Here is a 25,246-nt window from a genome sequence, read left to right as displayed (position 1 = left end):
TATCACTACTTATTAAAAGCCTTTGGTTGGAGGGAGACATTTAGGGAGGAAGTTTACCCATCCCTTAGAAGAGTTCAAGAAATGAGAAATCCAACAGCTTAGATAAAAACAGGTAATTCTCTGCTCTCAGTTATTAGATCTTATCAAAATTACATTAGATTAAAAAAATATATAAAACATACATTTTTAGACACAGATCTAAGAGTCTATTTGGTGTTGTTTTGAACTCTTTTAAAAAAGCTACATTATGATAAAGTGTTTAGTAAATTTTGTTTTTGTCTAACAACTTTTAAAATTTGTTGTCAAACAATAACATTTGAGAAGCAGATTAAGGCTTACTTTTACATAACAGCTTCTGCTATCATGATGAATTGATGATGGACTAGTTTGACGGTGGTAATAACTCTCAGTGGATGGCCTCTTTTTTTGTGTTACCATGTGTTGGTAGCCCTTAACGATTTATTTTGAAATATGTAATTTCAATCATCTTATGACTGGTTTTTCTGCATGGAGACCCCTTCAACTTTGTGAGTTTAGTAATTTAGTCTTTAACTTTTTTTCTTGACAATTCACCTTTTTAAACTTTGAAATTTATTATTAAAAACAAAGTTAAAAATTTAGACGGTATCTTCCACGTGACTGTTTAATAAGGATAATTCTTAGTCTTTTTGCGTCGAATTGAACCCTCTATACACGTCATGAATGAATAAATTTTTAAAATTGGGAGGCCCCCAATTTTTCTCCCAAAACAGTTAACTCTCTTTTTTTCAAAAAAATTTCGCTCATGATGCGTATAAGAAAAACAATTCGATGCAAAAAGATATTTATTATTCTTATTAAACACTCACATAAAAGATATTGTCTAAATATTTAAATTCATTTTCAATTCGACCAACATTACAATAAATTTTAAAGTTTAAAGAGTGAATTGTCAAAAAAAAAAAGTTAAGAGACCAAATTGTTAAACTCACAAAGTTAATGAAGTGTCCATTTAAAATAGCCTCTTATGACTCGATTTCATCATCATCATCGTCTTATGACTTATATTGGACTATGTACTTCTTCTTCATATCAGCCTTAAAAATCTTCATACTTTCTCTTAACTTGGATCATGCATTTTTTATCTACTCGTGTTCTAACTTACTTTGCACTATATAATGCTTCTAGATATAGTTCGAGTTCGATATGATTCTATGTTGTGTTACGTTAATGGCTATAGCACATGCATTATTTTCAGATGTTACAAGTGCAAATTTTTCAACAATATTACTATTTAAAAAATTGATGAAAAGTGAACAAGAATTTTTGTGTTTTTTGTTTTTGTTTTTACCATTAGAGGGAAAAATATGGTTAGGGTAAAAACGGTTTTTTAATGCCTGGAGGGTACTTTTGACATTTTATTTTAAAGCCAACGCAGATTTCGACAAAATTTCTCAGTCAACCAACCACGTCATTATTTTGTGAATAAAAGTTCACGGCGTTGACGTAATTAACATTGATAAAGGGTATTTCCGTGATTTTGGTAACACAATTGCTTAATTAGTGTAAAAAGTTCCACAACAATCACATATGTATAATTGTATATGCAGGGTTCATTTAGTTTATAATTTAAATTAAAATGTAATTTTATATAAAAAAAAAATTATTATAATAAAAAAAATTAAACATAATTATTTTTAAATTTTTTTATTATAATAAAATTTAAATTTTAAATTTAAATCGATAAAATAAATAAGCGTTTTTAGCCATTAAATATTACAGAAGAAGTGCAGAAAGGAGACGAGCAAGACAGAGAGAAAGGGAAACAGAGGAACAAGAAAGAAGATGGCGTCGCCGTCGAGAGGAAACGCCCCCGAAGAAGCCGAACAGAAAGTGGACCTTGTGAAGCAGATAAGAGCCCACGAAGTTGCTTTAGCAGAGCTCCACGCTCTTTCTTCCTCTCGGGTAAACATATTTCTGATTTCTTTTTCTCAATCCTCAATTCATTCTCACATTTCTAGTTCTCTTTTATTCAGTTTAATCATAATCTTTGTTATGAATATATATGCACTTTTTAATTATTTATACAGGCTGTGTACCAGAAAAATGGCAACGTATATTTCCGCACAACCACCCAGAAAGCAACGGCATCTGAACAAAGTAAACCCCTGTCTTGCCTCTTTTTTTTTTTTTTTTTTTTTTTTGCACGAGGGTTAACTCATTTTACTCAAATAGGCCAGATCTCATTTTGGTTTCCGAATTTTAAAACCTCTAAGAATGAGTCTCTGAATATTAAGTTGTCCCGATTTTTGGCCCCGTTTGAATTCTGTGTTCAAGTCAGTCATCTTTATTCATTGATGAGAACTTTGTGAGTGAATTATTGGTGGAAAATTTTTGAATTTAAATTCTCTGTGGCAGAATCAGAATGTATATTTGCAAACAGGTCTTTTATGTTCATCTGAATGTTAAAAATCTCAACAGAAAACGGCACATAGAACCATTTCCGGTTTAGTGAGAGCTAATTTTGTAATTTATATGTTAGGATACGGCTACTAAGGAATCATGTCTTTTTTACTGTTGAGATTTTATTGAATGAACGATATTGACTAATTTTAAACAATTTGATAAATGGGCATTACTTTTGAGTCGTTTTAAAAGTGAGGATCGGTATGAGATTTGATCTATAAATCAGGAATCAGAAATGAGTTTAATCACATATGCACGTCCTTTTGACTGTGAATAATGTTTGTGACAGAACTACTTGATCAAGCCAAATCTCGACTACAGAGTCTGAATTTTCCTTGATGGCTACGTGACTATTGATCTCTACAGCCTACAACACTTAACAAGCCAATATCCACTGCGATGTGTTTATATGTGATGTTTTTTGAGTTGGTGACTTCTTCCATTTGTAGTTCTGTTTGCAAGGGTATTTACATAAACGGTTCAACTAATTATATGTCACTCTATTCCATTTCATTGTATTTTAATTTTAGCATCACAATTCACAATACTCAAAACAATAGAGAGGAATGCAATATGTTACACAACAATTGCCAAGCAGCTTTATTAATCAATAACAACATACCATAAAGTTCATAAACCATGTCCACATATTTGTTCATTACATAATCAACAAACAATTTAGTTTCGTCTGACTTGAAGCAGCTACAGATAATATGGTAATATACATACTTTTAGTCTTTTGACTCCAGCAGTGATTGCTGGAGCAACACAACTGCAAGAGTCACAACAGAGGCGTAAATCGAATTAGGTATCTTCTGCACGACCTTTCCAACTCCAGGGACGCCTTCTGTGGCCTTCTTTGTGGCCATTGCACATGCTGGTGCAACAACCAAAGTGACGATTAGTCCCTGGCTAACTGTGACGAATGCACCTGCTGTTAGCCGTTGAATGAACTTCACAAATTCTTCGCGGTCAATTTCTCCGTCCAGGTTGATGTCACACTCCTGCAATATTGTTTAGCCATAAGGGGTTTGCAATAATGTTCTGTATGAAAAAGAAACATCGGTGCAGATTAACAAACAATAGTTACCACCAATATCTGATTCCTAACAATGTCTAACTACCATTATGTTTTCTGTTATCGACTAGCAACAACAAATCGCAAGTTTGGGAAGTGAGACGAAAGAAAAATATGCAAACTCAAAATCCCATTCCCACCTGCATAATGCATTCAAAAATTGGACCAAATGCTGTAAAAAATGACTTGGAAGAACAATTAGTGCATTTTAAGGGTTTTTTTTTTTCCTTGTCTTTTGCTGTAACTTTTAAGTCATAGGTGATGAAAGGAGGAAGTTTCCAGCAAACATACAGAGCACGCTGTTCTTAAGCTTGGTTTTAAGGTTAGTTGTAATAGAAAGCAAGCAAAAGGACTAAAAATGTCATGAAAAATATAAGTAGAAGTGCTAGCCTAGAGGAAAATCCAGTTAAGCTCCAAATAGAAATTAATTCACACTTTAAGTGGCTAATTTGCAAAATTGAACTTTCACACCAGCAATCTGATATAACGTGTCTAAGGTAACTCCTGCTAAACCTAGTTCTGATTCAAAGTATCATTTTCTATTTGATCTCTTTGAATCCCATATTTGAAGTTTTTGACTTGATCTATTGGTCAAAAGAAACCGATTCTACGCATTTCTTATGTTCCCATAAGTAGCATATTGGATATGAATAACGATCGTAATGGATCGATCAACATAGATCAAGTGCAAGCTTTTGTCGTTTCTAGCAAACACATTTTCATTACAGATCTTCTGAATCACCCTCGAAGCATTTTTGTCGATCATTCGATAAAAAGATTCATTATCTTCGTAATAAAACGGAAGGTAGAACTAATAAAGATTTCTCAAGACTTGGCTAACATCACCAAGTATTAGAAGCAATCAATACAAAAGCTATCAAATTTGTTGTGATTTGTGAATAAATAGTGAAGGATTCATATAACTATGAACACTGGCCGTGCATTTTACCACAAAGGGCCATAATTAAGCTTTTTTTTTTTCCTCCCTCTTTTAACTCCTCTTAGAACAGAACTAGATTACCTGAATCATGGCTCTGACTTCTTCTTTGGATGGTGGATCGAAATGCGGGCCGGGTAAACGCTTGTTGAGATCACTGCAACACGAAGACATCCCATCCTCAAAAAGAGCAACTTATTGATGAGCAAAGATTATAGAATGAACAGGGAAAACAGAATGATAATTAGTTCCTCACTTGTAGGTAAGAAGAACCGTAATGTATAGCTCTTCAAATGTCAAAGTAGCCCTTCCTGTCTGATCTTGAACACGATCAAAAACCTTATCAGTTATCTTCCTTATTTTCCTTTGCCTCCAATCTTTACCTGCACAAGGTGTAAACCAACCATGATGAGTGAGTATTTTATTCATAAATCAAGTAATTTTGAGATTGAATATTTGTAAGTTTTTAAGTATTTTTGTTAGTTTATTGCGTTTTATTTTGCTTTTTAGGTTGAAGTTAAAATGAAATAAAAAGAATGAAAATTTGACTTCGGAACATCCTTCAGTATTTGGGGGGTTATAACTCTCTCATCCGAAGTCCAAACGAGGTGATCTTGGTGGCATTAGAAAGAAAAGAGGTAGAGCTACAACTTTCGTGCAGACACTAAACACTAATTCCACCATATAGATGGTGAAAATCCTCCTCAAAATCAGACACTCGTTGTAGCGGATTTCTTGCCCGAGAGCAGGAAAACCACACACCCGCTGCAGCGGGAAATCCATCCGCTGCAGCGGTTGTGCCAGTTTGCTAGGATTTTTTTAAAAACCTTAGCGGCGCTGCAGCGGGAAGCATCCAGACACAAAATGCTGTCAATTTGAGCTGATTTGGAGAGATATAAAAGGACAGGAGACTCATTTTCTCAAAATTGGAGAGGAAGAGAGGAAAAATAGGCACAAAATCCCTAGAGAAGAAGGAACTTTGGAGGTTCAAATCACATGATTTCATTGAAGATCCTTGAAGAAGATGGTGGATTCAAGCTTAGAAAATCATTCTTCCAACATAGTTTTTCGTCTCCCTTTATTTTCTTTTTAGTTTTTAGATTTTGTTTTTGGTTATAGATTCCTATATGTTGAGCTAAATTATTATTTTAGAACTTGATGTGACCTTGTTTGAAATATGTTTTGAATATTTTGCTAATTGTTAGTTTGATTTCCATTTAATTCATTTGTGTTTCTCTATGTTAGTTGCTCTAATTTGTGTTTTCATGGATTAGAGCTATAGATGTGTGAATTTAGGCTTGGGAGAGTTACTTTCACATGTTGATATTAGGAAAACACAACCTAGAGTTAGTTAAGTTCGAGAGGCCAATTAATTCAGATAATCAAAATTAGGTTGCTTAATGAATGCTTGATTTGATTAGGCTAATAGGGATATTGTTTAACTAGATTTTGCATACTATTTTGCTCGGCACTTGGAAGAATGAGTGAAATTACTTTCAAAAACTTATGATTAATGAATTGAGTAGAATTAGCTAGTAATAGCTAAATAGGATGAATATAGAAATGATAGGGTGGAGTCAAGTCCCTAATACATATTTGTGCATAAGAGTTTTCATATTTTATTTGATTTTTGTATTTATATTTATTCTTGTTCTATTCTAATTTCAATTAGTTTAGATTTCTAAATAAAGTTAAGTTACGATAATTGCAGAACTTAGTGGTAATATAACACTCAATTCATGTAAAGATGATATTCATTCACTTTTTACTATTAAAACTTGACATCGTACGGTAGGCGAACAAATCATATATATATATATATATATGATAATATTATAAGTTACAAGTGAATGTTTATTACTCCTTTTCAATATATAACAATTAACATATTAAACAAACTGTTTAACATGTCAAATAAGAATTGAGAATTCTTTTGTCAATTTTGTATTATTTTTTTATTTCATTTCATTTTTATCAGATCTAATATTTAAAACATGTCATGAGAAAAAAAAAAAAAAAAAAAAAACGCGTGAGATATGCTTCCCGTATTTGAATAAGGACATTAGCATTGTTTACTATTATTATATTATTCTTTAAAAAAAATAACATGGGAATGTAATTTTGAAACAAAATCTAAGGCCATCAAAATATTGACAATTTGACACTCCTAGAAGTAATCCAATAAAAAAAAAAGAAAAACAAAAAAAAAAACCACTTTCTGCAAGAAGTCAAAAACTCCCAAGGAAATATAGCAAAAAAAAAAAAAATAAATGAATAAAAAACCAAAAGAAAAAAAAAGGGGGGAATACTGAATAGTATTGCCAGAAGAAAGTTGAGCTTTTCTGGAAGAATCCTCAAGAAAATGGCCAGGTCTGTTTATGTTTCTATGCAACAGATAGGAAAACACCAAATTTTTTTCTCTTTTTTCCTCAGCAGTTTTAGTATTGACTTTTTTTTTTTTTTTTTTTTGCTAATCTAGTTTTGACTTTTTTCTTATTAGCAATTATTCATCTTCTTCATATAACTCACATACCAAACTCAACAACTTCACAATAGAACAAGAACATCAACAACCCCAAAAAAGGAAAATAAATAAATAAATAAATGAAGGAAAAAATATTGGATGATTGATACCTTGAAGTTTGTCCAAGACCTGTCCCATGGCAGAGATTGCAACAAAACGCCGTCGCTTTGAGAGAGAGAGAGAATAAGAGATATGCTTGGTCAGGTTCAAAGGTTCTTTCTGACTTCTGAGATGCTCACATCGAAGAGATTAAAGAGCGAAGAGAGAGAGAGAGAGATAGAGAGAGAGAGGAGGATCTAGGGGGCCACGTGGCAAGTAGTTTTTGCTTATATTAGACGTTACCTCTTCTCTTCACAGGAAAATACAAATCAGTCCAAGATAAACAGTGAGTGATAACAAATATATCCACTAGTATTTATTATATAATAATTTCCAAAGGAATTTTGCTCGCTTTGTGTTTGACAAAATGCTCGATACAGTTCTGGGCCTCTTCTGAATTTCTTTTGTTCGTAAATTTCGTGGGATCCAAAGTGAATTGTCTGATTAAAGTGAGAATCTTTTTGGGTCTCTTTTGTTTTTGCAAATGGGTGATGAAAAGCTTCAAGCTCAATTCCCTGAGGTGAGTTATAAAAAAAAAAAAAGATTTTCTTGGGTCTTTTGACTCTCTCTCTCTCTTACAGTCACATTTTAATTTGAAAAACTTTTGGGTAGTTAAAGTTTCATCGCACATGTTTCTTGAGTGAACTATCTGCAATCTGTTTGAGATTTTTTGATATTGGCGTTGATGGGCATGTACGAGTCTTCAGGATTGATAATTAAAAAAAAAAATTGATTCTGATATGATGAATATTTTTTAAATTTAAGGAGCTTTTTATGTAGTGTGTGTTTCTGATTTCTGAACTTTAAATTTTGTCGAAATCACATGAGAACGAAAATAAAAATATGCGAAACTCACATGATTGTTTCTTACTTTTGAATAATTGTTTCTTACTTTTTCATTGTGTTAACTGTGTTCTAAATCAGATTGTCAAGGATTTATAATGGACAATCTCTGCGAAAATCTCGGGGCCACTCAGATAGAGCGGGGAGATCTTTACAACAAGGTCGAAGTTCTGTTCACAGAAGAAGATCAGGATTACATTGGGAAGATAAATGAGTTGCATGCTTACCTTGACACGGTATGTTAAAAATTTTGATTATTGCTTGAATAATTGTACCTGCTTATGTTAATTTCAAATGTGTTTGTCTTTCTCTAATTCCTTGAAGTGCTCTTAATTAACAAGTCCAAAGTGAAAGTTTAGAGCCTGTAAAAAGCCTAAATTAACAAGTCCAAAGTGAAAGTTCTGCATTATTTGTAAATCATTAGAGCTTCCAAAAGCGCATTTATATATATATATATATATATGTGTATTCTTTCTTGAAATCGGATCATTGGCTCTCCTAGTCAGTCTGGTTTTGCACTAACACTTGCATAATTACGATTTAACTCATAGATTTACCTTTCAAGCTAGGCTCCAAAGTATCTCATAGTTCTTTCCTTTTTTTGCTTTAGTTCCATTAGTACCCAGCAAGGTTTAAAGGATAGTAGGATCTTTAGAAAATGAGTAATCTCATGGGAATCAATTTGTTTACCAAGCTTCAGATACCAGATAATGCGAGTTTTCATTTGGTTAAATACCACATATGCTAACGAGTTTAAGCGTCATATTGGCTATACTCTTAACAAATCAACTACTACGTCACTTAATAAAAGTTTTGGCTTCTAAAGAAAAACTACTTCATCACTTGATATCGGTGACAAACACATTGGGTAGAAGTCACCCATGCAAAGAGAGGGGACCCGATGGCTTATAAATCCACTAGTCATCTAATAATTATTCCATGTTCGACTTTTGGTATCTAACATTCCACCATGATTCGTAACCGCTGTCCACGGCAGCCCATCTTCCTAGCCAGGTGACTTCACAGATCCTACCTTCCATCATGTAGTAGCCCTTTTCTCTTCGGCTACTTCACTAAGCATATGACATGTTGGATTTGTTTTGATACTAATTGTTACAAACCCATTGGGTAGAACTGACCCAAGTGCTTATAAATCCACTAGTTATCTTATAATTGGACATTCCTTTTTGGTTCCAATCTCATGTTGTGTAGAAGTTAACGCCAAATCTGGGTGCTTCATGACCTCATTCATCAGGTAAAGAAGATGGTGAAACCAGGTTGCTCAGAAGAATTGTTGAAGGTGGCGTTGAGGTACATGTCATCACTAGTCAACACCCTCTCCTTTATGTCTTTAACAGAAAAACTTCGTGCCTCGCTTTAAAGAATTATAGACCCTTTGTTAACATATGATCATGTACGAGGAGTAATCACTAATTGTATGATGAATAAGTGTATCTTATACTTTGCCTTTTAAGTTTTTACCAGTTAAGTAGATAGTGAACGAGGTGAATATATGCTATTGATACATATCATTCTGTGTCCCATGGTCTTAACCCACGTCCAACATTTTGTTTTATGATCCGACAGATCCGGTACTTAATTGTATTGTCAATTACAGATCCGGTACTTAATTGTATTGTTAATTAGTTGTTTGGATCCATAAGTAAATAACTAGTTCTTGTTCTTCCATATTTAATCACACAGGTTATAGCTTTTTTGTGCAAGCTGTGCCCACTTAAGATTGAAGTAGGTTCTGTTATGTATATGTATAACTACAAGAATGCTTAATTAACTTTAAGCCATCTACTACAATTTTTGCATCTCCATCCACATAAACTTGATGCCATCCTTTCTGAAAGCTCCTGATTTCAGCGTCAGTCCACAACACTAATTAGGACAGCACAAAAACCTATAACCCGATTTACCATCAACCTGTAACCCAACCCGATTTAACCCGACATCGACTTTGGGTTAACCTACCATGGCCGAATTTTCATTTAGTGGGTTTGGGTTCAATTTTGAAGCCAAGTGGCGGAGAACGAGTGATGGGATTGGCTCATGTTTGGAGCAGGGTAAGGGAGAGATTGTTATAACTCTTCGATAGAACTCATCCCTAAAAGCTAACTTGTAGAGAGAGGGTGCCTAAGTGGTTATAAACCCACATGCTAAGCCTATACTTTAGCAATGTGAGACTCAACTAGGATCCTAACATACCACCACACTTCCGACACCGACGTCCACGGCGGCCCACTCTAGCCTTTCCAGGTCGCCCCTTCCGCAACGTGGGCCTGAGGAGGAGCATGCTCTGATATCAATTGTTATAACCCTTGGTAGTTTTCATCCCCAAAAGCTAGCTTGTAGGGAGAGGGTGCCTAAGTGGTTATAAGCCTACATGCTAAGCCCATATTTTAACAATGTGAGACTCAACCAAGATCCTAACAGAGAAGTATCAAAGTGGAGAAGAGGTGGTGGTTAGGCATGGTAGGTGAGAGATATGGGAGAGAACGCGGGAATAAAATTACCCATGGCAAAACTTCACGTGATAGGCACATGGTGATTTCCATCTATTTTTCAAATATCAAAATAATAGAATGAAGCTATGGGTAATGAGCATTGGTGCAACACTAATGATCAAATTTGGCCATGTCCCTTGTTCACATCTTGTCCCCTATAGTATTATGGCACATCATTAAAATATTTTAGCTCACGCAGCATTTTAATTGACGTGACATTATATTTTATTTCACATGACATCTTTGGTGAAGTAACATGATATTATTAGAGGGACGTGAAAAGTTAGTAAAATGTGACGATTTAATAGTCAATGAGCGATTTCGTATTCAATTCAGGTTTACCGGGAGACAATTTTGATAATCAAACAATAACAATAACAGCATCCACGACCACGAGATTATTGTGCTTTGATTAAGCCTGAATGTGTGATGATATCTAATGGTCCAACACAATTTGAATGATACATTGTTAAGTTTTGGGAGTAGGGAATAATTTCATGGTTTAACAATTAAAAGGGTAATTTGAGTAATCACTTATAATAGATGCTCTTTGAACTGCTTAGGTTCCTCACGAGATGAATGGCTTATCGTTAATGCAAAGTGGAAAATGTTTAATAATGACGTGTAGTATGAATGTGTTCTAAAGATCCAAAAGGTCTTTTTCCTAATATTTGGCTATGTTTAGTTTGGTTACGGTTTTTTTTTTCCCCTTGATTTCTAGTTTGCTTTGGTGGACTCTTGTTGTTGCCTCTGTTTCTTGGGTTAATGAATTTCAATTTAACAAAGTAAAAAAAGCATAAATAAATAAGCTCACATGAGCACGACCCTTTTCCATTCCTGCGAGGACAAAATCAACGGTTTGTTTTGCGATGACTAAAATTATTGGTCTAAAAACGTGTAAACACCTAAAAGTCTAATTGTTCATTTTTTGTTTGTAGTCCTACTCTATTTATTTAAAAGTCATAGCGAATGGCTAACTCCGTTGTAGTCTAGGTGGTTAGGATATTCGGCTCTCACCTGAAAGACCCGGGTTCGAGTCCCGGCAACGGAATACAGCCTTTTTTTTTTTTTTTTAATGTCAGAACAACTTTTCATTTATTTGTTTTAGGTTTAAGATATCATTCATTGAGATCCCGTTCATTTCGCTGATTCGAGTTTAGAATTCGAGTTTTGTTACAGTAAAAAGCTATCACAAACAATCACATCTAACTTTTTTACTACAGTAAAAAACTCTCACATAAAATCACATTTTAACTCGAATCAGCGAACTAAACGGGCCCTGATTTTATTTATTTCTTGATAAATTCATTAGTGGACTGTTGATTTTCTACTTTTAACCTATGGATTATTTAAATATTTGCCCTACAAAAAAAAAAAAAGAGGAAAAATGTACAAAAGTACTAAAGAACTAAAAAATTTTGATAAGATTTGAACTAAAAATTTATAAACCTGACACTGAATCATGCCCTAAAAATGTTGTTGCTTCGATGATTATCATGACATAAAATTTGTTTTGATATGACTGGATTTGCCGAATGAAGTCGACTCCAATTTAAATGAAGATTTGCCTTGACCTTTACTGGATTTTCTTCTTCAATAAATTTCTATAAATTAATATTGTAGGTAACAATTAGTCTTTTCTTTTAATAATTTCTTAGAATTGAAGTATCTTATGTTGTTGTCACAAAGATTTAATCCGAGTGAATTGTGTGTTTTTTTCACAATATATTAATATCAAAGCATACGTTGGTAGGATTAGGTATTAGAAATATGTAGTCGGAAAGTGATCTTTATATATATATATATATATATATTGGAAGCATTGTTAGGGAAATTATAAGATCTCTTGGAAAATCAAAAGTCATCAGAGCCGTTGATTTGATGGGACAAGATTCAAACGTTAGAATTAAGTGTTTGTTATTAATATATATGTTTGTTATAACAGTTGTGTCTATTTAGAAAATGCACATTTTTATTAAAGGTTGTATCTATTATAACAATTATCTCTTTATATGAAAATGCACCTTTTAATTAAGGTTGTATCTAAAAATACATAAAAGCGCTAAAACTCTTTTCTTTTTCTTGTTTTTTTTTTTTTACTTTTTTTAATATTTTTGTTTGTGATTTTTTTATATTTTAATTTCTTGTGTGTTTTTTAAAAATATGTTGTATCTCACGTTAGTCCTATAAGAGTAATTTTTTTACATGTATTTTTATTTTATTTTTAGTTAGAAAATATATTTTTTTAAATGTGTTTCTATTTAATTTTTTCGTCAATTATTATCTTTACACAAAGGTTAAAAAATACAACTAACAATTCCATTATAAGGATGGCTTGTTGCATTTTTCATCACACACCATACAGATAATTTCTGGAAGTGAAATGACAAATTCGATAATTTCTCTTTGAAGATATTTTTTATAAAAAAAAAATGTTCATCCATTGCAGGTGTTAGATAATTCATCCAATCTCGGATCTGACACCTTACCTTTTTCTAAAGAAAGCGCTATTTTGATCTTCATATTTCAAACTTCTCATTTGAGGCCAAACTTTGATATTTCTTCGATCAAATAATTCCTTGATTTTCTTCCTCTTTTAAAAAAGGCAATTCCACAAAGGTTGCTAACTTCTTGATGGAAACCGTACGTCTCTTTTTAGATCTTCATATTTCAAAACCAAGATCCTTTGAGTTGATGCCTCCACATTATTTTCCTTCCAAAACCTATACAAACACCCTTTCAAACAATTTGCTCTTTCAAACAATTTGATTACATGTCTTTCGTGGCTCAGTTGCATGACTTCTTATATATATATTTTTTAATATTTGTAAATAAATAAGTAAAAATTAAACAAATTTTAATTAAAATATTCTCAATAAAAATCATGAAAAATGTTTAACTAAAGTTTAAATATTTAATAATTTATTCAATAATAAACAGTTATATCCAAAGTGTCCTTATCAGTAAGCAAAAATATTGAAATAGTGGTACATATTTAAAGAACATTTATCATTTGGTAAGAGGGATGGAGAGGATGGGGAGGGATGGAGAGGTGAGAATGTAAAGGATGGAGAGGATTATAATAATTTTTTATGTTATTTAGTGGGAGGGATGGAGAGTTGAAAGGATATATGATAATTTTTTATTTAATTACTACATTGTCAATTTTACTATTTGTTAAGAATTACTTTTAAAAAGTAAAAAAGTCATTTTTTTTTTAAATTTTAGTAGATTGGTTGGATCCTTTCATTGAATTGAAAGATCTAAAATTGTGGACCTGAAGGGAGAGTCTCTCCCTACATCTCTCATCTCTCTCCTCTTTCTTATCAAATAATGCCTCACTCCCTCCTACCCAACATTAAGGTGACGTTGGTTCATAGGTTCAAAATCATGGTTCATTATTTTAATTTTTAAAATTTAAATTTTTTATGAGAGAAAAATACTGTAATAAAATTAAGAATCATGATCATAAATCATACATAACTCTTAAAATAAACGGCACCTAAATATGGACAACTTAAAAAACAAGTATTGTAAGGAAAAAAATTTAAAAATATAAATATTTAAAAGAAAGAGACAAAAACGTGAGAAAAGAGGGGGGAAAGAGAAGAAAAAAATATTTAAAAAAAAAACGACAAGAAAAACGAAAAGGATAAGTAATGAGCATGGTTGAATTCGACACAAAATGACACTACTGAGGCTTGACTTTAGCAAACGAAGAGAGAGAGAGCGAGAGAGAGAGACCCACAAAATACCTAAACGAAGTTTTTGAACACTGACCGAATGGAACTCCGCTTTATATATAGTTGTAGATTATAGATAAATAGATTTAATTGTAATTTTTTATTATTGTTATTATTTTAATGCAGCTCAATCATGTCCTTACAAGGTCATTATAAAAGTAGAGAACACAAACAAGAAAAAAAATGAAGCTTATTATAAAAGAACAAAGCTTAGCGGAGGGGTGTTTAAGGAATCGTCTCGACTATTGTGGTGACATTCCTCTCTCCTCTTTTACATGTGTTTGATAGGGTGAAAAAGAAAGAAAAAAAATAGAGAAATGATTTTATAGAGAAAAATAAAATTTTAGATTGTTTAATAGAGATGAAGGGGATGTTTGATTTGAGGATTCAAACTATGATTTGAATCATAGTTCATAGTTCACTACAGTGTTTTCTCTTACAAAAAATACACATAAATCGAAAATGGCTCTAATCACATGATTTTAATCCATGAACTAAACGTCTCGGAAATGAGGAAGGAAGGAAAATTAAAATTCATAGAACCCACTAATTTTAAATCCTTCCAACTTTGGAAAGAAAATAGGCGGGAAAAAATTTGATAAAAAAATGAGATGTAAAATAACAATTTTAACCTTCATTGTTCATCATATTTTTATTTGTATTAGGGTATTATTATAAAATGTCTTAAATTTAATATTTTCTTTTCACTTTTTTTTCTCTTCTACTAAACAACATGAGAAAAAATCATATTGCTTCCTTCACCAAAGTATTTTACTTCTCTTTTCTTTCTCTTTTCTATCCATCCTACTAAACATAACATTAATATAACAATTGAATTTTAGGATAATCTTTTGCTCGGGAAATATTAGGATAATCAATTCAGTCAGAAGTTGAAATCTGTACTTGTTAAAACTACTTGAAGTGCCAAGTGCTGACTCAGTCCTAACGTTTCCCAGCAACCATAATAACAACAATATGATCCCAGGTTCCCTCTATCCCTTTCATTATCTTTTCTTTTTTGCAGATAAAGTTCGAAACTTTTTTTTCTTCTTCCATTTAATTGTTATATGTTATGGGAGTATTGTAAAGATTTGTATGTTACAGAATTAGTACTATAAAGATTAGATTTGTTAATGGAACATAAAACCGGGTTTTAAGGCTCTGAATTGATCTTCTCATCTTCATGATGTTAATAGTATATAGATATTTGTAGTGGTGATTAATGCTAAATATTATTGAGTTGTAGCAAGTTAAGAAATTTGAAAAAAGAAATTATCCTGGTCTTTCTGACATTGATTTTGAGTTTTGACTACTCCCCTTTTGTCAACAACCATTTCAATTAGTGTAGTCTTTTTTTTTTTTTTTTTGAAAAAACTAACAACACTAGTTCCTCAAATAGTGTTCCTCAAATGCTTCAATAAAAATTCAACTAACGACGTGACACGGTCAGAAGTTGGGCAAGAAGATCGGGTAGAGAATCTTGAAGTACTTTCTGGAAGAGTATAGACAAAAAATAAATTATGACTGACTGAAACAGAGAGTTAGGAATATGAGATTTGGCTGGTTTTTTGAGCAATAGAAAGAAGAGAGAGAGAGAGAGAGAGAATTGAGACACAGAGAAAGGGAGAGTTGGGAGGGGCGGCTCCACGCCTTTACTAGAAGACCAGGCTTTTCTTTTTCAAAAGAAATCGTAATATGACACAGGATTTGGATATTTTTTTATTAGGAAGATTTTTTAGTATGGGCGTGTCCATAGACTAAAGTTTTTTTAAACCGTCGGAACCCTTTTTATTAACTGCTTATGTAGGTCCGTTCATTTTATCGATTCGAGTTTAGAATTTGAGTTTTATTATAGTAAAAAATTTTCAGAAATAGTCACATTTAATTTTTTTTGTTATAGTAAAAAATTCTCACATAAAATTACATGTCAACTCAAATTAAAAATTCGAATCAGCGAACTAAACAGACTAAATTATATGATGTTGGTTGACACATGATGAATCGACCCTGTTAGGTGGCAAGATTAATTAACACATGGCCTTTAGTACAATTAGTCCCCGAATTTATTGTGCTTTAGGAAATCACCTCTTAAATTTTTAATTTTGATAATCAACTCTCTCAATTTACTTAATTATTACAATTTACTCCATTTAACCAGTAGATATTAAAAGACTAACAGAAGCATGTGACTGGCACATGTGAGTTTTAAAAGGGCTTAATCGGTATTTTATTAAATAAAACATTAATAAAAAACCTAGATCAATCTCAACCATCTACTTTTTATTTTATTCTCTCTTTAAAGCCGGCGCTCCAACATTACCGATAAGTGTCATTTTTAACCATAGAGGAGGAGAAAAGTTCAATTAAGGTATTTTTTAAGCTTGTTTGTCATATTAATAATGATGGCAAAATTCAAACTTTATCTATATATCCCTTCCAAAAAAAAAAAAAAAAAAAAAAACTTTATCTATATATTCCTTCCAAATACCTAATATTAAGAGAGTGATAGGTAGACTAAGAATTATTTAAATTGACGTAGTTAAACACGACTTTTAAGATCTAAGGTTTCATGAGGGTCTCGTGTTTAATAGAACAGACTAAAAATAAAAAATTTATATAACCGATCCCAATTAATTTAAAATTAAGGCTTATATTGGTTGTATATATCATTTTTCTAATATTTTACTAGTGTCGTATAAATCCTTTACCTTTGTCAATGTTAACTGCAATGACATTGCTTGACCTCCACACTCATCAAAGAAAATAGCGTGTTTAGATCTAGCTTGGCATTAACTTTGCTTCCTGTGATAAGCATATAGTCATCTGGAAGAACTGGAAAACTAACTTTGCTTCCTATAATATGCTTATAAGTAATTCGTGTTTTATAATATTTGGAATCATTGAAAACCATCAGTTTCAAAAGACTAATCTACTTATAAACATGTTGTATTGTTCATTAATGTAGATAATTAAGAATTAGGGCTAGCAATCCGAGTAGTGACACGACAACACGATTTGAAACCCGTACGAAATTAGCGGGTTTAGGTTTACTATAAATGGATTTTAGTCATAATCGGGTTGACACGATTAATAAATGACACAAATTGACACGATTAACTATATGTATTATCTGTAATCTAATGTTATGTGATATAATATGAGAGTTAATATGACATATTAAATATAAATAATGTGAATTTTAATATTTGTAGGTAAATTTCATTTATTTTTCTTAAAGAAAAATATAAATTGACTAATAAATATGTTAAACTTGTCATGACCGTGTTAAATAAGTCATTATTATATTATTTATTTATTCAATATATTAATTTAAACGGGTTATACGGGTTGATATGATTAATAAATGAATCATATTTAGGTCGATATTTTTGATACATTTAATAAACAAGTCGTGTTTAGGTTGATATTTTTTAATACAATTAATAAATGGATTGATACGAATAAGACTTATTAACATGAATTACCACCCTTATCAAGAACCAATGTTACCAAAAGATAAAAACTCCGACCCATCAAACACAACTCTTTGAACTCGAGCATTGGAAATGGTGGTTTTTGGCCTTGCCCTAGTGGGTGACACAGCTGATATTCTACTTGCGAGATTTTATTATGGCCATAGTGGTAATAGTAAATGGATGATAATTTTTTTACGTACTTTAATATTTAAGTTCCTTAAATAATATGTCATAATCCAATTAATTAGGTATCATTTGAGATATCAAAGTTTTTCCATGTTGTTAGATTCTTTTTCATATTCCTTCCAAAAGCCGTGCAATTTAAGAAGCACTCCGTTGTCTCATTTTATTTTCTTATTGGATGTGCCTCCATTAATACTTTTGATCGACTATTCATTCTCAATAGTTTCCGTAATTTCTGTTTCTATGGTCAAATTTTTAAATGATATGTAAAAATATTATTGGGACAACCAATAAGATTAAAAATTCAGAACAACAAATCCAGACTCAATTTTATAGCCGCCACTACTGACCAAAATGTTCCAATATGGCAGAAAGTCAAACCGAAAAGGATAAACCTCACAAATAATTTTGGAGGACTACAATTCTATTTTAATTCATGATTTTTTTTTTAATATCTCACGATTAATCTTGGAGATTTTATTTTATTTTTATTTTTATTATTTTGTTAATTTATTGTTAAATATTTAATAAAATTTATAAAAATTATAAATTAAAATTAAAAACATATAAAATTTAAAGATTAAAACAATAAAAAAAATTAAAATTAATTTTTAATTTAAAATTTTAATTATTTTTAATTTTAAATTCTAATTTATAAAAATTATATTAAATTTTAACGCATCTGACCAAAACTAAAAAAAAATAAAACATCAGCTACTGTTTGTGTAATGTTTGAAAAATTAAAGACAAATAGATCGAATGTAAATTTCACACGCCATATATAGAATTAACCCAACCGAAGATGAAGACAAATTCTTGAATTCTAATATCGACATAGAAAAAGACAATTAGTGGCCTGTTGAGTAGTATATATCTAATTACTGGCTGTTATAATAATCAATAATCACAAAAGATCCAGAAAAAAGAATTGGAAGGAAAGGATTATGGGAGACGAGGAAGTGAAGCTGTTCAGGACATGGTCAAGTCCTTATGCTCTAAGGATTGTGTGGGCTCTGAAACTCAAGGGCGTCGAATACGAAACAATCTATGAAGAAGTTTCCCACAAAAGCGATCTTCTTATTGGGTACAACCCCATCCACAAGAAAGTGCCTGTGCTTGTGCACAACGGAAAACCCATCGCTGAATCTCTTGTAATTCTTGAGTACATCGATGAGACATGGAAGCAACATCCTTTGCTGTCTGATCAGCCTCATCAGAGAGCCCTCGCTCGGTTTTGGGCCAAGTTTGGTGACGAAAAGGTAAAGTTTTATATTATCTCCCTTTAGAATTTAAAATTTACGTTTTATTATAGTAAAAAACTCTAAAAAACAGTCACATTTAACTTTTTTACTATAATAAAAAGTTCTCACATAAAATCACATCTCAAATCGAATCAACAAACTAAACGGGACTATTAATGTACACAATTATTTTGTGATTTTATCTAGTTGTTTATGGTATGATCAAGAGAAAATTTGTCGGAGAGCTTTTGCAAATACCAATGGAGACTACTTAATTAAGACTATTTAGGAACATGTTATATAGTTAATTGATGTCTCTCGGTACGGTGGTTGGAGAAAATTTTGTGTGCAATTGATACCAAATAATATCATCACCTGCTGTTTGTGGATGCGTTTAGGAGAGAGAGAGAGAGAGAAAAAAAAAAAAAAAAAAAAAAAAAAAACCTTACATATTATAGAAATTGAATTTGTACCTGTAGTTTACATACATGCATAAAAAAAAAATTATAGTTATCACTAAATTTTGAACTAGTCCGAAATTGATATATAAAAATATTGACGAGTTTACTTCCAATGACATGTAACGCATAATTGTGACGTCTCATTGCTTTTTTTTTTTTAAACTATTAGGTTTTGCCGGCGATTTGGGAAGCTTTTACCAAGCAAGGGAAGGAGCAAGAGGAAGCTCTTTCAACAGCTGTGGAGAACCTCAAGTACTTGGAGGAAGAGCTGAAGGGAAAGAAGCTCTTTGGGGGTGAGGAAATTGGGCTTGTGGACATTGCATTGGGCTGGCTTGCAAACTTGGTGAGCGTATTTGAAGAGATTACCGGGCTGAAATTAATACCAGAAGAAAAGTTTCCTCTGTTGTTCAATTGGATGCAAGTTTTTGCGGATATTCCAGTGATCAAAGAAAGTTGGCCGCCTCGAGACAAACTTGTTGCCAAATTCCATTCCATTCGTGAGGCGTCTCTTGCAAAAGAAGCAGAAAAGGACAAGTGAGAAACTTCTTTTTTTTTTTCTGTGGTTTGTTCAATGCCACGAGTCCTATGAATGTATTGTCGACAAATAAATAATGTTTATAAAGGGACGGCCATTCGGCCGGATATCATGGTCTTATTGTTTATTTCATAGCTTTGTGAATTTAAAGCTTTCTCTACTTATGGATTTGGTGAGCAATATTATTAAACTACTTTTTGTGGGAAACGTTGGTGATGCTCAAGATATATAATGACAGTAAATTTAGAATGATTAGCTTTTAGGTAAAACAAACCGTGCTAGCCAAATTCACTTTGGTGTTTTGGACTCCGTTCATTTTATTAATTCGAGTTTTCAATTTCAGTTTTGCTATAGTTAAAAGCTCTCATAAAAAGTCACATCTAATTTTTTCTGCTACAGTTAAAAACTCTCACAAAAAATCACATCTCAGCTTAAATTGAAAACTTGAATTCACGAACTCAACGACGCCTTAATGATTTGATGAGCCTACACAATAAGCTTATTGGGGCACGTTTGGTAAAGTGTATTGTTTGGTATTATGCCGTATCATATTGTATCATATAATTTTTAGCTCAACTCTATATTATTCCCTTATTCTCTCTCTTACTAATACTATTTTGACAAGTTATTTAATTGTTTAATTAAGTAAAAGTATTCAATATTTATTTATGAATCCACATTTAAAATTTATATATGATATGTCAAAATATTTATATTTTTACTAATTTTTTAAATGTGCCCCCATTAGAATACTTTTTTTTTCCCTCAAGTTTGATCCAGCCTCTTAATTTGTTTTTGAGACTAAAACACTAATATTTAAGCTATTTAATTTATTTCATACTTAATCTCCTAATTACTATTTTGATGTGAATCTTTACCTCTTTTTCTTGGGGATTAATTTTGATCTTTATATTTACATTTTTTTTTTTAAAAAATGTTAATACAAAGAGAAAGAAAAATGACAATGGTGAGAAAATAAAATATATATACATATTCTTATCAGTGCCCCCACTAACATAAAATCATGGCAAAATGATCCGAAATAATATCACCTCTAGTTTGTGCATCATGCGTTAAAAATTAAAAAGTAATAAAGAAAAGAACAACTTATATATGTAGGAAAAATTTAATTTGTACATGTAATAGTTTAGAAAAATATAAAATAAAAAAATTACCCTTCGTGAAAAATATAATCGCTATTTTAACTAGACAGAAATTGTTACAGAAATTGCACAAGTTTAAATTTTTTTTCTTTTACATTAATATGTGATTCTTATAAAGAAACAATATTGATTTTATAAATGAAAAACGAGTGATGACTAGCATCAATATTACCTAGTACATCTCAACTTAGTCCCATACACAATTGACATGCATGTAATTAAAAGGCAATCAACATATTAAAAATCGTAACGCAAGTATACGCTATCGCAATCAAGTAATATAATAGTGAATAAGAATATCGTCCCACGAGGATTGTTGTTTACTAATTACCGAAATTATATTAACCCTAATTTTATTTGAATACTTGAAAAGAGAGTTTATAAAATTAAGTAAATTAATACTAAAACAATTAAATAAATTAAACAACGCTAAGCAACGGATGAAAATCCAATAGACTAAGATTCTAGGGTTTCCGATTTCACCAAATTAATCATGTTCAAATTCTCATAATTCAAGCAAATTAACATTCAATCCTATACTGACAGCAATTTCTCTAAAGCAATTATTATTCTTTCTCAAGCAACAATAATATTAATCCAACAAGCAAAATCTACATCTCTGTCAGACTTCTAAACCTGTTGAAAATCATTAAGTGTAAGAAATTCAAAAGAACTGCACAAGCATCATAGATATCTCTATCCTATGAACAACTCATGGTATTTCAATTAAGAGCTTATTCAATTATCACCTCTCAGTCTCAAATCAAATACAAAATCATGTAATAGTTGGCCAAACAATCACAAGCATTAAGAATAAATTGAAATACTCAGATGGATTAAATCAAATACAAAATAGTGTAATAGTTGGCCAAACAATCACAAGCATTAAGAATAAATTGAAATACTCAGCATATATGGATTAAACATCAATTACTTAAAAAGAAGATTGAGAATTCGAACATTCATAATTTGGCTACATCGTAGCCCTAGAAAAAGGAATTAGTTCATCTCTAAACAAAATAAATTCCTAAACAAAGTCTTAATCATTGGAAAGGAAAGAAAAGAACTAGTTTGGAGTTGAATTGAAGCGTAGCCGTCTCCGGATTTGAGCCGTTCTTCTTCTCCGTCCCAATTCTCCTTTTATTTTCTTGAATACTCTCTCAAAAGCCAGCCGTCATTCCACAGTCTAAAAGTCTTTTCTAATTGCCCTAAAATCATCTATTTATATGTTTCCGAGCATTAGGGTCAAAACGGGTAAGTTTTCTCGCGATTAGCCTTCAAAACGCGTATTTTTTCGTATCGTAGCGCCGCGGCGCCGCGGCGCTGTGTTTATAGCGCTGCTATATAAAATTCTTGGGCGCTGCGGCGCTGTAATGGGCGCCTAAGCGCTGCCCATTCTGCCCGGTGCACAATTTTTGCCGGATTTCAGCGCCGCAGCGCTGCAAACTAGCGCCAAAACGCCATCAGTTCTGCCCAACACGCTAATTCCATAAAACTCAGCGCCAAGACGCTATAGATTGGTGCCTAAGCGCTATGATTGCTGTCATTTTCCACCAAAATTTGTCCAAAACTTTCCAAATCATAGACTTCTACCTATCCTTCAAACAAAGAACGAAAACACACATAAAAACTAACAAAAACCTCGAAACCAACTAGATATTAAGTCTAAAACGATACCAAATGAGCGAGTAAAACTCACTCATCACATCTCAACTTAGTCCCATACATAATTGACATGCATGTAATTAAAAGGCAATCAACATATTAATAAGCCACGTTGATCTTTGACTATATATATATATATATATATATATATAAGAATTGAAGGGAAAGAAGCACTTATGGGGGTAAAGAAATTGGGGCTTGTGGATAGTGTATTGGGCTGGCTTGCAGATTTGGTGAGCGTCTTTGAAGAGATAACTGGGCTGAAATTGATACCGGAAGAAAAGTTTCCTTTGTTGTCAACTTGGATGCAAGTTTTTGCGGATATTCCAGTGATCAAAGAAAGTTGGCCGCCTAGAGACACACTCTTTGCCAAATTCCGCGCCATACGTGAGGCCATCCTTTCAAAAGATTCACAAAAAGACAAGTGAGACACGAAAGTCGCGCTTGAAACTCATTTTAAAATGATTTTATTTTTTGTATGAAAATTAAAATGAAAACGTTTTCAATCTTAAACAGAAATTATTTTTAAAAATACGTTTAGTAGTTTTATTAAGATATTATTTTCAGTGTAAAAAAACTTATTAATGTCTCTCTTTGTCTCTCTCTGCTCGAGAGAGGAGAAAACGAAAACAAAAAATGAAAAACGATTAAAAGTCATTTTTCATTTATCTCTCATTTTACACTAAATTAAAAAAATCGTTTTCATTTTCCTTTTTTGTCTTTATTGCACCAAATGCCGATTTAGAAACGTTTTTATTTTTTTCTCAAAAAACGTAAAAAATAAAAACGAGATCAATTTCAAACACGGCAGAACGTTTATGCCACTTTAGACTAGCTTAAATAGTTGGGTGAGTGAGTGTGCATGTATCCAACACAATTTAAATCTCGATGGTATCATTTTTATTAATAAAATCAGAGTCATAAGAACCACACCGTATTTAAAAAAAATAAAAATAAAAACTCAATGCTTTTCTAGAGTTTGGTCAGTGTCACGAGGCCTTGAATATTGACAAATCAATTATGTTAAAAGGACGGCCACTAGGCCGGATATCATGAACTTTGTAATTTATTGAATGGCTTTGTGATTTTAAATGGATTTGAGCTAGATATAAGCTTTTTCTATACTTGTGAATTTCGTGAGCATATTGTTAATTTGCTACTTTTTGAGGAAAAGTTGCTGATGATCAAGGTATAATAACAATCAAATTAGGATGATTAGCTTTTAGGTACAACAAACCCTGTTAACCAAATTCATTTTGGTATTTGATGATTTGATGAGCGTATTTAATAAACTAATTAGGATACAGTTGTTGAACTTTAACATATAGTTTCATGACGTATTATATTGTGTGTGTATACATACATAGTTTTTACAATACGGCATTTAGTTTGCATCATATCTAATTATTAAATTATATTATACCATATTTATTCATCACCGTATTGCATTAATTACGTATTTAATTTTTAAAAGAACTTAAACCTTGACCCAGCCTATCTTTAACTCTAGCTTTAATCCCGACCCAACATGGGAGGGGGACGAGAGAAAAAGCAGATAAATAAATATTGGCAGTTTTACTAAGTTTATTGAAAAACAAAGCCACGTACATTATAACTTTCTAAAAACTGAGGGATTAAAATGCAATTTTTTAAAAAATGTAGGGATTAAATTGTAATTTTTAAGGGATAAATATATAATTTTTTAAAACTAAGGGATAAAAATATAATTTCTTAGAAAATGTGAATTGCATAGTGACTCCTCAATTTTTAGACAATCATAATTTGACCCATATTTTTAGATAAGATTTGCAAAAATATTTCTAACAAATTAAGTAATGAACTCATTTTCTAACAAATTATCCTGGCTCCGATCCCAATATCGATATTGATCTTGACTCCGCTTCTGAAATCCTACTCCAACCCATCCCCCAAAACCAAACACCGACCCTGGCGCCCAACTTTGATCCCAACCCTATTTCGATCTTGATCTCAAAGCTCGATCTCGGCCCCTAATCCCAAAATGCAACCCCGACACTGACTTTGATTTTGAACCAACTCATATAAATATTCTCATTTAGTTCGCTGATTTGAGTTTTTAATTCGAGTTGAGATGTAACTTAATGTGAGAGCTTTTTATTGTAGCAAAAAAGTTAGATGTGACTATTTCTGAGAACTTTTTACTATAGTAAAATTTGAATCGGTGAAATGAACAGAGCCTAAAAACGTGACCTTATTTCTCAAGCTCGATTATGTGACTCGACTCAAGTTCCAGCTGTCCCGGATCCCAATCACTTCCTATCACACTATTTTATGTATTTTTTGTTTTTGTTATGATTTTAA

General features: G+C 31.9%; 3 protein-coding genes, 1 long non-coding RNA gene and 1 other non-coding gene across 5 annotated transcripts; 4 read left to right on the top strand and 1 right to left on the bottom strand.

Annotated features, from left to right (window-relative positions):
- The first annotated feature begins 1,774 nt into the window (after positions 1-1,774).
- LOC112091847 lies at positions 1,775-2,942 on the top strand. Its single transcript, XM_024166467.1, has 3 exons — positions 1,775-1,944; positions 2,070-2,139; positions 2,735-2,942. The coding sequence occupies exons 1-3, from the start codon at positions 1,825-1,827 to the stop codon at positions 2,782-2,784; spliced, it is 240 nt and encodes a 79-aa protein (XP_024022235.1). The 5' UTR covers positions 1,775-1,824; the 3' UTR covers positions 2,785-2,942.
- Positions 2,943-3,021: 79 nt separating this feature from the next.
- On the bottom strand, positions 3,022-7,216 carry LOC21406588. Its single transcript, XM_010099392.2, has 4 exons — positions 7,095-7,216; positions 4,717-4,843; positions 4,545-4,617; positions 3,022-3,449 (listed from the first exon to the last, which is right to left on the bottom strand). The coding sequence occupies exons 1-4, from the start codon at positions 7,120-7,122 to the stop codon at positions 3,177-3,179; spliced, it is 501 nt and encodes a 166-aa protein (XP_010097694.1). The 5' UTR covers positions 7,123-7,216; the 3' UTR covers positions 3,022-3,176.
- A 171-nt stretch (positions 7,217-7,387) lies between these two features.
- On the top strand, positions 7,388-9,467 carry LOC112091848. The gene is made up of 3 exons (XR_002902325.1): positions 7,388-7,603; positions 8,008-8,162; positions 9,182-9,467. It is a non-coding gene; the product is annotated as an uncharacterized LOC112091848 (long non-coding RNA).
- A 1,950-nt stretch (positions 9,468-11,417) lies between these two features.
- On the top strand, positions 11,418-11,490 carry TRNAE-CUC. Its single transcript has one exon. It is a non-coding gene; the product is annotated as a tRNA-Glu (tRNA).
- A 7,196-nt stretch (positions 11,491-18,686) lies between these two features.
- LOC21406587 (probable glutathione S-transferase) lies at positions 18,687-20,238 on the top strand. The gene is made up of 2 exons (XM_010099391.2): positions 18,687-19,100; positions 19,713-20,238. Exons 1-2 carry the CDS (start codon positions 18,786-18,788, stop codon positions 20,079-20,081), a joined length of 684 nt encoding a protein of 227 aa, XP_010097693.1. The 5' UTR covers positions 18,687-18,785; the 3' UTR covers positions 20,082-20,238.
- Positions 20,239-25,246: the final 5,008 nt, after the last annotated feature.

This window comes from Morus notabilis, unplaced genomic scaffold (assembly GCF_000414095.1).
Source record: "Morus notabilis unplaced genomic scaffold, ASM41409v2 Scaffold75, whole genome shotgun sequence".
In the NCBI taxonomy this organism is placed as follows: Eukaryota; Viridiplantae; Streptophyta; class Magnoliopsida; order Rosales; family Moraceae; genus Morus; species Morus notabilis.
Note: the sequence above shows the minus strand (reverse complement) of the source record. Positions and strands in the feature narration are given on the sequence as shown.

Coding starts and splice junctions, on each gene's coding strand:
- LOC112091847 (XM_024166467.1), top strand. CDS start 1,825: ATGGCGTCGCCGTCGAGAGGAAACGCCCCCGAAGAAGCCGAACAGAAA. Junction 1,945..2,069: donor ACGCTCTTTCTTCCTCTCGG/GTAAACATATTT, acceptor TTATTTATACAG/GCTGTGTACCAGAAAAATGG. Junction 2,140..2,734: donor AGCAACGGCATCTGAACAAA/GTAAACCCCTGT, acceptor TGTTTGTGACAG/AACTACTTGATCAAGCCAAA.
- LOC21406588 (XM_010099392.2), bottom strand. CDS start 7,122: ATGGGACAGGTCTTGGACAAACTTCAAG. Junction 4,618..4,716: donor ACGGTTCTTCTTACCTACAA/GTGAGGAACTAA, acceptor TTCGTGTTGCAG/TGATCTCAACAAGCGTTTAC. Junction 3,450..4,544: donor AAGTCAGAGCCATGATTCAG/GTAATCTAGTTC, acceptor ACAATATTGCAG/GAGTGTGACATCAACCTGGA.
- LOC21406587 (XM_010099391.2), top strand. CDS start 18,786: ATGGGAGACGAGGAAGTGAAGCTGTTCAGGACATGGTCAAGTCCTTAT. Junction 19,101..19,712: donor CCAAGTTTGGTGACGAAAAG/GTAAAGTTTTAT, acceptor TTAAACTATTAG/GTTTTGCCGGCGATTTGGGA.